Raw genomic sequence first — 12,510 nt, 5'->3', positions numbered from 1 at the left:
TTAAAGTGCCACTATCAGGTGCTCTTTGCTTTCAAAATATACAGCTGTTGCCTTATCTATATCCTGTACCTTTGGAATGTGAAAACCATGCATTTCCATATCCTTTGCACTTCGCCTGGGAATCCCAATTAATAAGGGATATTTTGCACGCAAAATTTCATGCATCACCGCATTGGTGTAAGGCAGTTTCTTTCGATCTTCATAGCAAATGGGAAGGGTGGAACCTAAAACATCTTCCATCTCCTTGTAGACTTTATCTGCAGGAAAAAGTGGGAAATTAAGCTTTACCGTATTTTAAAATCCACTAGTTTTAATCTGAGAAACACACAGCAACTAAACTGTAGAGGATGGTTGCTCTTGAGAAAATAATTGTGCTCAGACTATGAACATATATTTGTCATCCACCCATTATGACACCTTGGAAGAATCACAACCTGCTACTAAAAAAAGCAGATAAATCTAAGCTCTTCCCTACAGGGATCTAGGGAGGTGCTTGCTTCCATTGCAAAGTTCTCCCTCACCTTGAACATCTGGATAAGACACCATGAGGAGCAGTCCCCATTGCAGAGTAGCAGCAGTCGTCTCTGTCCCTGCGACAAAGAGGTCAAGAACACACTCTGCCAGGTTCTCTTCATCAAAGGTAGAGTTGGGGTCATCCTTGCTCTATTGACGATAATGGGAAAAGGTGAAATGTTGGAATTATTTACAGGCCACACAAAATCTATCTGACCTTGGGGTGGGGGGGTGTCTTCCTATTGCAACACCTAATAATATGTTTTGCAGGTGAGTGTGCAGGAAGATACTTGGACATAGTCATGGATTGGAGTAGGAAAGGATCTCTCCAACACCCTTCTGAAGACATGCAGAATAAGAGATAATAAGTTTATGGGTGTCCTCTTCCAAACTTATTTAATAGTGGTTTGCATTGTCTGTTTGCGTACCTGAAATTACAAGGTGAACTGGGGTGATCTTGGAAATGTTTTTCTGAATCAGATCACACCACTAACAAGGCATCTCAGAGCAGATCAGGGACTTTCTACACTTCTGAATGGTTCTGTGGCTTTGTTGTCTGACCACCCCACCCCACCCCAAAATGAAATCAAGCTGGCTGGACTAGAAAAGGAGGCTGAAAGGAAATAATAATAATAATAATAATAATAATAATAATAATAATAATTTATACCCCGCCCATCTGGCTGGGCTTCCCCAGCCACTCTGAGCAGCAAAAAGTGATTATTGATCCACCCAACCAAAACCATCACGATAAATCATCTATGACCCCAAATGAAGTGGTTTAAAGTCCAATTTCCCCCAATACAGTCGTACCTTGGTTGTTGAACGCCTTGTGACTCAAATGTCTTGGCTCCCAAATGCCGCAAATCCGGAAGTTCCTGCAGCCAGTCAGAAGCTGCACCTTGGTTTTCAAACGTTTTGGAAGTTGAATAGACTTCCGGAATGGATTCCCTTTGAGAACCAAGGTACAACTGTATATTGAATTATCCCTGTATTAGGTACACCCAAATTTACAGAGGGAAAGAATCAAGACAGGTGCTGTTTGAGGGTAACTTCATCTGGACTACACAAGTACCGTATTTTTTGCTCTATAAGATGCACCAGACCACAAGACGCACCTAGTTTTTGGAGGAGGAAAACAAGAAAAAAAATATTCTGAATCTCAGAAGCCAGAACAGCAAGAGGGATCGTTGCGCAGTGAAAGCAGCAATCCCTCTTGCTGTTCTGGCTCCTGTGATAGCTGTGCAGCCTGCATTCGCTCCATAAGACGCACGCACATTTCCCCTTACTTTTTAGGAGGGAAAAAGTGAGTCTTATAGAGCAAAAAATACGGTAAGTGGGAACTCAGACAAACACACATTGTAGTGTGGACAGGCCCCAAGTGCCTGGAGTTGACAGTGGATGCTTACTTTCTCCATCTGAAGTAGATAGAAATCAATGAAATCCTGCGGCTCATCCTTTCGTTGCTCTTTATGCCTTTCTAACTCCTCCTTTGCAAATGAAAGTACCAAGTCTGCAGAGGCAAATAACTTCCTATGAGGCCCTGGGAAATGTTTCATGAGCCATGGGAAGACTTCATACAGCTGCAGAGGAGGAGAAAGCAAAAACCACAAGTCACTACCACAAAATGGTTAGGTAACAAGGTCTGTCAACAAACTCATTTGGACTGGCACTTCAGCATCATGGCCTGGATTATTATTGAGGCTGTGGCTAAATGTCTGTGGGCGCTCTTTGACCCAGAGTTACTCCTGGGTGGCAGGTGGCAGAGTGCTTTTACATCACTTCAGCTGGCAGTGAATTGGGCATACTAAATAGGACCACATTAGAAGACAGGTTGGGATGTTTAACCAGTACAAAAAGCAGCTGCCAGCAGTCAGTTCATATAACATTCGTTTTACACCATTCTTATGTATTTTTAAGCCCTTCATGACCCAGGACCAGGGTCCCTAAAGCTGTATTCTCCTTTCAGAACCACAACTTCCATCTCTGAGCCCTGCTCTGGGTCCCATCACCATTAGAAATATAGCAGCTGGCAGAAATCTTGGAGAATTTCCCATAGTGGCAGCAAAAACATGAAATACCCTTTCTAGGTAGTTCCTCCTAAACTTTTCTGTTTAAGTGAATAAACATGGTTCTGAAGATGATCTGTTGATGGATGGATGCTGCTGTGTTCTGAACTTAACTAACCTGTCTGTTCTGATTCTGCTACATATTATTTTAATAAGTTTTTAATAGGTGTTGCAGTTATGATTATATTGCTTCTGAAGCTTTGTGGGGTTTTTTTGTTCATTCCTGGTTTCTCTTTAGCCTCTTTGAATACTTTAGAGAAAAGTGAGGTATATATGTATTAAATTTATGTGAACTATCAAAGCTTAAGGACACAGTGCTAAGGTGAATTATTTTCACATTTTGGCTCATTTTTGTTGCAAAGAGTTTAGTGCAACATTCATTCATTCAGCAGTCGGTCTGTGAGCACTTAGTAAAGGATGCTGTGATTACTAAGACCCAGCATGGGTTTCTCAAAAGTAAGCCATGCCAAATGAATCTCATTTCTCTTTTTGATAGAGTTACAAGCTTGGTGAATCAGGAGAATGCTGTGGTTATAGCGTATCTTGATTTCAGTAAGGCTTTTGACAAAGTCACCCGTGATATTCTTGCGACAAAACTCATAAAGCATGGGTTGAATGAGGTAACAGGTGAATTTGTAGCTGTCACAAAGAAAATGGAGCTAGCTTGTTTTCTCCAATCATCATCATCATCATCATCATCATGGCTTCTTTTTCAGATGAAACTCACTAGAACTCAGTTCCGGCACCTCTCAGCTTGGCACCATTGCCATTATAAGAGAACAAGGGAGGCGTTAATGGTGAGTTGTGGCACCTTTTTTTCTAGAAAAATAGTGCTAATTGTTATCATTATCATTAGCAATCATTATTATTATACCCTGCTGAGTATAATAATAGGGTAGGACTTGAATCAATGGCTTCAATTTTCAAGAAAGGAGATTCTGACTGAATATCATCAAGAACTTTCTGACAGCAAGAGCTGTTTAACAGTGGAATGGACGCCCTCAGGAGGTTGTGGACTTTCCTTCCTTGGTATCAGCTTGGCTGCAGAAGTTGCTGGAAGGAGGCATACAAGACGGGCCATCCAACCCGGATTTAAATCCACATATCCCTGCAATGAATCGAGTACTCTGAGGGCTCATGCATACTTCTGCTTGTGCCCTGCTTTCTAGACACGGATCCAAATGGTTTTTCATTTTCCTGCCACTTTCCCCAGGAAAACCCACTGTTTATCACTGAATTGGAACATCAACTCACAGAAGAAGCAACTGACAATTGTTCCAATTCAGTGGCGAACAGCAGGTTTTCCAGGGGGAGAAACCTGCAGGATAAATGGAAGTGTAGATGAGCCCTAAGATTAAGGAGTACTGCCAAAATGTTCTGTGAATGCTTATTTGAGTTAGGGCCTCTGGGAATCAAAAGTCTACTCACCAAGTGAAGTAAGGTATTTGAATCTTTCAAGAGGCAATCAACGGCATCAATCAATTTTTGGAATTTTTCATCTTCAAGAGAAAATCGGTATCCAAAAGCCAAAACACATATCAAGCTGGACACTGCATTAGTGATGAGGAGTGAAAAATCATGTGGCTGCCCTGCAAATGAAATCATTTACATTTATATCTCAGAAAGCTGCTAGGATCAATTGCTATTTTAAAAATATTTGAATAAAAGTGAAAATGTATGAAATTCCATTCCAAAATGTGCAGAGATTGTGCATAAAGATCTCTGCAAACTGGGATAGGTATCAGCATCATTACTTACCATATTTACGTGAATGTAATGTGCACCTTTTTTGGCCAAATTACAGTGTGAAAATTAGGGTGCACATTAGATTTGATGGCACATTTGCATTCACCAGCAAATACTTTGTTGGTTTCAAGGTTTTGAAAACTGAGGTCTTCATTAGATTGGAGGGTGATTTGATTCATGTAAATACGGTAATATCACATACCTTTTGCATGTGCAAAGACCTTCACAAGACGATGGGCTTCCTCTTGTATTTGGAACTCCATGCCTTTCTTCCCCAGACCCAGCTTCCGCATAGTAATGACACTGAACCGTCTCTGCTGCTTCCAGGTGTGACCATTTGAAAAGACCAAACCTAAAACAGGAAGGAATCAATGAGAAAACATTACTCACAAAAATGCCATATTTTTAAAATTGTCAGTCAATCAAGATGAGACCAAATTTAGTGCAGATAATGCCTGTGCATTTCAGAGATGCCATTCTTTCACAGCTTAAGAACTGCAAGACTGGCACAGAATCTGTCTAGTAAAGTGATATTCACCAGCACTGTACTCTTCAGAAAATGCCTAAGAGGCCATCACTCTATCTTGCCTTCAAGCACTGGAACTTATTTCAATATAGCACACAGGATCCTTCCAGATATCCTTTTAATGGTGCATTCATGATTATTTGTGATTGTTATGTTATTGAGGTGGTCACACTGCTTCATTTCCTTTTCTTTTAATAGAGTTTTTAAAAAAAGTTTTAACATATTAAGCAATAAAATCCAAACTCTTTTATAGAAAGATAAGAAAAGGCAACATATCAAGAAAAGAATACCGAGAGTTGATTCCCCCCATCTCCCACCTGGGAGGTCTCCCCGTTCCTCAGCCTCACACCCTGAGAAAACCCTCTCTGATTTGTCTTCCACAGATCCCTTCTTTTTCTAATCCTCAGTTCTCTGTAAACGTCTTCCTTTATCACAGATATATATGTTCAAATATTAATTCCTGCATATAAGTAATACTTATAGAAAACTATCAAAAAATAAGGTTCATAAAAAGCCAAATCAATAAAGAAAAGAACCTAAACATAAAAAGAAGAGACTGCTTCATTTCCAATAAGTGTATATCCTATAACTTTCTGCTGAAATCCTATAATTTTTTTCTTCTAGTTTATTTTGGTTCCACTTTTTTGCACTTTAGTCCCTCTGGACAGCAGTCATGTAGCATTGAGGAGGCATCAAAGGATTAATGAAATCAGAATATATTCACCACTAATTCCTTCACTCTACTTCTCATGCACGGAAGAGTCACTTCTTCCTTTCAAATCAGCAAGACTTCCTCTTTCAGTACCTTCCCAAGATTCCCACAAAAAGTGTTATCATAAGTTCATATCACCTTTGTTGACTTCTGAGTTTTGCACAAGAGCCTAGCCTATGAACCACATTTTGTGGCAATCTTAGTGCCTAATGACCAAGCTGGTAAATGCAGTGCAATGACTTCTTTGAAGACCTCTGCTGTTGGAAAGAGCTTCGGTTGATGGGCATAGTCAAAGTTTGATTTTATACTCTTCTCTGGAGATAGGGCCAGCAAAACCCATCAGCCTTCTCAACAACTTACCCTTTTTTTTAAATACAGCTTTCAGGAAAGGGGTCACCGGTCGTTCAGACAAGACTTCTGGTGAGTTTGTAAGGCCTTCTTTCACCGTTTGGAATCCAGACAGTACTACCACAGGATAACGTCCGAGCCATACATTGTAAATGTCTCCATATTGCTTAGGCAGCTGCCATTAGCATCAAAGTAGAAAAGAGAACCGTCATGTTAAAATATAGCAGATTATTACAAGCTTTTGTGACTATAGCCCATTGCCACAGGCATTCAGTGAGCTGGCAAAGGCTTCTTTTTCGCCACAACAGAGTGTATTTCAAGGCTATCCAGTTGTTGTGAGACTGAGGACTTACCCACACTAAATCTTGTTCTGCTGCCCGCCCCCTGCTCAGTCAGAACAAACAGAAGTTTAGATTTTATTCAGATTGACATTTGCTCCGATTTAGCACTAAAGAATGAGTCTTCCATGGGAAAGGAGTGGGGCAAAGGAAAACCGTTCAGAGAGGCAATGGGTACCAAGTGGGGATTTGATCAGGTTGAGGTTTCTATAATCCAAGCAAGGTTTCAGCTCCACTAAAGGGACGCAGTTGGTGCTGTGGTCTAAACCACTGAGTATCTTGGGCTTGCTGATTGGAAGGTTGGTGATGAGCTCCCATTGCTTTGTCCCAGCTTCTGCCAATTTAGCAGTTTGAAAGCACACCAGTACAAGTAGATAAATAGGTACCACTGTGACGGGAAGGTAAACAGTGTTTCCGTGCTCTCTGGCTTCCGTCACGGCTCCCTCGACCTGAAAGCGAGATGAGCGCCGCAACCCCATAGTCGCCTTTGACCGGACTCAACTGTCCAGGGATCCTTTACCCTTTTTTACCTTCAGCTCCACTGCCCACTTCTTCTTGACAAACACTACTGGGGCACCATCCAGCACCTTCAGTGACTGCAAGAAGCCTGTTGCCAAATCATTATCCAGGAACTACTACAGAAGTGTAAGCTCAGCCTCAGACGTTGGGTAGAGGCAGCTCCAAGGGAAGGGCGCCCCCAGGAATAGCTCAATCACACAGCAATATAGTTGGTGCCATGGCAACTTTGCTGGTTCCTTCTTGCAGAACACATCCCTGAAGGAGTGATACTCAGGCAGGAGTTGACCCTCCTCCCCTGTGGTAGGTCCTGCTCACAAGCACCAGGTGAGGTGGTGGTGGCTGCAGCAGCTCACAGGTGCTTTTCTGTGCAGCAGTGGCCCTGGCAGTGCTCGGATTCAAAACTGGCTAATAGTTGCTTAGATTTTCTCAATCCAGGGTGGGTTTCTTATAGCCCTTATAATTCTTTATATTGTTAAAAGGTTGGGGGCCACCTCCAATCTCTGCCAAGCTGCTGTGGCAAGATGCCAAGGAGGTTCCAGGCACTCCCACAGGGTCTGTGCTATTTTGAGAATCAGGATGTAGTGGAAACTGTTGTAGCTTTAAGAAAAATGATTTATTCGCATATTTGCAACTGAATTTGAATTGTGGGAGTCCAGATCTTACAGGATGGTCATCTCTGGGGTGGCTTGTTCCCCGCAGCAGTGTAGCACTATAGTCCAAGGCTCTCGTCCAAGGTACTGTCTTTGTTCTCCTTCTTCTTCCTAACACACCTTTGCTCCAAGCAACTCCTCCCCATCCATCTGCTATCCCAAGCCTAGTTTTTTAGAGCAACATTTCTCCTGTGAGGCCAGCCTGTGAGCACAGACCTGAGAACCTTCCTTTGATGTGCTAATTACAAGCCATCCACACCTTTGTTTATTAATGTTTTTGTTCTTAACTAGCCCTGGTCAAGCTGGTTCCCATAAGCCAGCCCAGGGATTCCTTGTGTGGCACAGTTCTGCAGATTGTGTTTTGCATTCATATCCCCAATATTAGCTAGATTCTGACATTCATCAATTTCTTGGGTTTAATGGAAGATCTCCCCACTCTACTTATAACAATATATTAGTTAATAGAAATCATTTTGTTTTATGGGAGACATTTACATATACATACAGTATGTGCACCTCAATTTTCAAAACCTTGAAACCAAAAACGTATTTGCTGGTGAATGTAAATGTGCCATCAAATCTAATGCACACCCTAATTTTCATGACGTTATTTGGCCAAAAAAAGGTATGCATTACAATCGAGTAAATACAGTGTATAGAATATACATATAAATTTATAGAATATTAAATTCATAGTCAAATATAAAGTCATCCCATATGTAAAAAAGTAATTCACAAACGTATTTTAGAATATTGCAGCTAATATAATGTATACAAAAAGTTTTTCTTTTCTTATATATCCCTGAATAATGTATATGGATTTGCTCCCCCAAAATTAAATACAGGGTAATCATACAGCCAATCAATCTGGCATTATATATTTAAAAAATGATTATTGGTGATGCAAACAAGCCAGATAAGATTCGTTATGATGAGAAAATTGAAATCTTGAAAGACCTACTTGGCTTTCAGTACATTTCCCAGCAAAATTCAGTGTGTTGGTGCTGACCTTTAAAGTCCTAAATGGCTTTGGCCCAGTATACCTGAAGGAGCATCTCCACCCCTATCGTTCAGCCCGGACACTGCAGTCCAGCGCCAAGGGCCTTCTGGCGGTTCCCTCACTGTGAGAAGCGGTTATTGTGGAACGCCCTCCCATCAGATGTCAAGGAAATAAATAACTATCTGACTTTTAGAAGACATCTGAAGGCAGCCCTATTTAGGGAAAGGGTCATTCCACATCAAATCAATGCAAAAAACAAGGGCTTTGTCACCCACCGTCTTGGATTTTGATGAAACTTGGTGTATTCCCTTCCCTTATGGTTGAAAGAAACCCCCTTAAATGTCCCCCCTCTATCTGATATGATCATTGGTTATGGAGGGGGAAAAATAAAATGTACGCAAGGCCAAGGATCTCAAGAGGAACAGAAATGCAGATTTCACGAAACTTTGAAGTGCTATAAAAGTAAAACCGTTTGAGATAGAGGGGGGAAATTTAAGGGGGGTTCTTTCAACCTTAAGGGAAAGGTGTACGCCAAGTTTCATCAAAATGCAAGACAGTGGGTGACATGACGTGTTGAACTGACCTGGAATGACCCGAAGTTTTTAATGTCTGATGTTTTAGTGTATTTTTAATATTTTGTTGGAAGCTGCCCAGAGTGACTGGGGAAACCAAGCCAGATTAAGATGAGCAGGGTATAAATAATAAATTATTATTATTATTATTATCATTATTATTATTATTACATTGAAATCCTTAACTGAATTTACTATGTGTACAATTAAAGTTGCTATAGCATGCAGAATACCTGCAGATTTGCTTTTCATTTCCAATAAGTGTATATCCTATAAGCAAAACTGATTGTAAATAATGTGGTTACAGAAGAATTTGCTATTGAAAAAGGGACACGACAGGGATGCCCAATATCCCCACTGCTTTTTATATCTGTCCTGGAGGTTTAATTAAACATGATCAGAGGGGACCAGCTGGTTAAAGGGATTCAGGTCGGAGCTAAACAATACAAACTGAGAGCATTTGCAGATGATTTAGTTTTAACTTTACAAGAGCCAGACACTAGTACGAGAAGAGTTTTAGAGTTAATACAAGTATTTGGTCAATTAGCAGGTTTTAAGCTGAACAAACAGAAAACGAAAGTATTGGATAAAAATTTAACAGTTGCAGAAAGAGAGAAATTCCAGAGTGATACTGGTTTAACGATAGCAAAGAAGGTGAAATACCTGGGGATAAATTTGACATCCAAGAATGTGAATCTATTTAAAGATAACTATGAGAAATGTTGGGCAGAAGTGAAAAAAGATTTAGAAATATGGTCAAATCTGAGACTTTCCTTGTTAGGCCGAATTGCTGTTATCAAGATGAATGTTTTGCCGAGAATGTTATTTCTGTTTCAAACATTGCAGATTGTGGATAAAATGGATTGTTTCAAGAGGTGGCAAAAAGATATATCTAGATTTGTCTGGCAGGGCAAAAAGCCCAGAATAAAATTTAAGATACTAACTGATGCAAAAGAAAGAGGGGGGTTTGCCCTGCCGGACTTAAAATTGTATTATGAATCAGCGGCTTTTTGCTGGCTGAAAAATTGGCTGCTTCTTGAAAATACAGATATTTTGGATTTGGAAGGGTTCAATAACAGATTTGGCTGGCATGCATATATATGGTATGACAAGGTTAAAATCCACCAAGGTTTCAAAAACCATATTGTTAGAAAAGCCCTATACAATGTCTGGATTCGGTACAAAGATTTGTTGGAAAATAAAACCCCCAGGTGGTTGTCACCGATGGAAGCTAAGGAAGTGAAAAAATTAAATATGGAATCCAAATGGCCGAAATATTGGGAAATTATAGAGTATGAGGAGGGAAAAGTTAAATTGCAGAGTTATGAGAAATTGAAGTCTAAAGTAAGAGACTGGCTTCATTATTACCAGATAAATGAAGTTTTTAAACAGGACAGGAAAATTGGCTTTCAGGTGGAGAGGTCGAAATTAGAAACAGAGCTTTTGGAACCCAATACTAAGAATTTGTCAAGAATGTATAACTTGCTGTTGAAATGGAACACACAGGATGAGATGGTTAAATCAGTTATGATTAAATGGGCACAAGACATTGGACATGACATTATGTTTGCTGACTGGGAACAGTTATGGACCACCAGTATAAAGTTCACGGCATGTAATGCCTTAAGAGAGAATATTATGAAAATGATTTATAGGTGGTACATGACCCCAGTCAAGCTTGCAAAAATCTATCATTTGCCCAATAATAAATGCTGGAAATGTAATGAAACTGAAGGTACTTTCTATCACCTTTGGTGGACGTGCCCAAAGATTAAGGTCTTCTGGGAAATGATTTATAATGAAATGAAAAAGGTGCTTAAATGCACTTTTGTGAAGAAACCAGAGGCCTTTCTCCTGGGCATGGTAGGCCAATTGGTGTCAAAGAAAGATAGGACGTTTTTTATGTATGCGACAACAGCAGCAAGAGTACTTTTAGCAAAGTATTGGAAGACACAAGAACTACCCACACTGGAAGAATGGCAGACGAAGGTGATTGACTACATGGGACTGGCTGAGATGACTGGCAGAATCCGCGACCAAGGGAAAGAGACGGTGGAAGAAGATTGGAAGAAATTTAAAGTTTATCTTAAGAACTGTTGCAAAATTAATGAGTGTTAAAATGTCTTGGGTAATGCAAAATAGAATTGCAGTGACAAACAACTGGATATGAGAAAAAGGATTTAAAGGAAATGTTATAAGTAATTGAAATTAGGGGTTGCTGGAAAGATTTAAAACAGGGATGCAGAAAAAGGAGGTATGGGGAAGTCGATGAAAGAAGGTTTAAGGAAAAAAAGGTTAAGAAATTATACGTGTTTATATGTTTGTTTGTTTGTTTGTGTATTGTTTTGTATTGTCTTTTAATATTTGTTGAAAAATTAATAAAAATTTATATATATAAAAAAAAACAGAATACCTGCAGAATACTGTAGTTTTGATGAAGAGAGGAACAATTGTTCCAATTGACAAGTTGCACTACATGTCACACTTCCATTTTCCCGAAGGTTTTACCAACACAACACTTTACTCACCAGTTGCTGTAGAAATAAAATAATCTGCAGTTCTATTAAGCCAGCTTCTTACTCAACTACTAAATGATTTAGAAAGAAGTACCTTCAAGAAAGTATCTGGTGAAAGTATTTTCCCAATCTGCCACATGCCTCCAATGACAGGAAGTGGGAAAGGTCCAGGAGGGTAGCGTCTGTGTGACCAGAGCTGTCTCAGGAAGTGCAGAATCAGAAGAGCCACCAGCACAAAAATCAAAATTTCCAAGATCCCTGCCATTCTCCTGTTGTTATCTTTCCTCTGTGGATTTCTTTTGCTAGTATAGCTGTGTGCATTGGAACATAGTTTCCCCAAGAGTGTGTTGCTTCCCTTCAAAGATATTGTCACTTGTCTCTGTTCATTCACCAACAACCTTTTATACAGACCAGACTGAAGACAGATGTGGCAAGATTTATTGCATCATATCTAATTAGATCTTGGGCTGCATTTCACTTTGCATGAATTCTTTTAGCGCTTATGTCAAGGTTAGATCTGGTATGTACTTCATTCAAGAATTGGAGTTGTTTCCATGCCTCTGAAGGAAGGAGTGATCTAAACACTAATTACCAGAGGGGTGGAGTGAACTAGGCCAGCCTAGAAGAAGAAGAGGGAAAGCATGCTTAAAAGCAAAAAACCCAGCTTCCATGCAAACACAAGCGGTGCTTACCTTTCACATCCCTCATTGCAACTTGGGCACGGGGAGAGCCAATGCAGTGATGTTGAGGTGGACACCCCCAGTAACACCTTGGCCCTCCCTGCACACAAACATCAATGCTATAGCACCTTCCACTCAGCGAGTTCCCCAGGCACTGTTACAAGACCTGATTGTGCGTTTCACATACCTAACATATATTTATCATGGAAAAGCTAATTTGGGGGAATGAGTAATACTGCCCAAGTATCCCCAGGATACTGCCCCAGCATGCAGACCTAGTGGTGAGAGGAAAAAATCCTTAAATAAGAGACACGGGGGAAT

General features: G+C 40.3%; 1 protein-coding gene across 1 annotated transcript; it reads right to left on the bottom strand.

The window, feature by feature from the left end:
* Nucleotides 1-12,217, bottom strand: LOC128413472 (cytochrome P450 2J4-like). Its single transcript, XM_053387474.1, has 8 exons — nucleotides 12,202-12,217; nucleotides 6,783-6,859; nucleotides 5,927-6,089; nucleotides 4,531-4,680; nucleotides 4,011-4,171; nucleotides 1,923-2,096; nucleotides 522-663; nucleotides 1-257 (listed from the first exon to the last, which is right to left on the bottom strand). The coding sequence occupies exons 1-8, from the start codon at nucleotides 12,215-12,217 to the stop codon at nucleotides 1-3; spliced, it is 1,140 nt and encodes a 379-aa protein (XP_053243449.1).
* Between the last annotated feature and the right edge of the window lie 293 nt (nucleotides 12,218-12,510).

This window comes from Podarcis raffonei, chromosome 5 (assembly GCF_027172205.1).
Source record: "Podarcis raffonei isolate rPodRaf1 chromosome 5, rPodRaf1.pri, whole genome shotgun sequence".
NCBI lineage: Eukaryota > Metazoa > Chordata > Lepidosauria > Squamata > Lacertidae > Podarcis > Podarcis raffonei.
This window is presented reverse-complemented; position numbering and strand designations above follow the sequence as displayed.

Excerpts from the sequence above, each read along its gene's own strand:
- LOC128413472 (XM_053387474.1), bottom strand. Across the intron at positions 6,090-6,782 it reads AGTGGGCAGTGGAGCTGAAG|CTGCCTAAGCAATATGGAGA; the intron begins GTAAAAAAGGGT and ends TGCTAATGGCAG. Across the intron at positions 2,097-4,010 it reads CAAATACCTTACTTCACTTG|CTGTATGAAGTCTTCCCATG; the intron begins GTGAGTAGACTT and ends CCTCCTCTGCAG.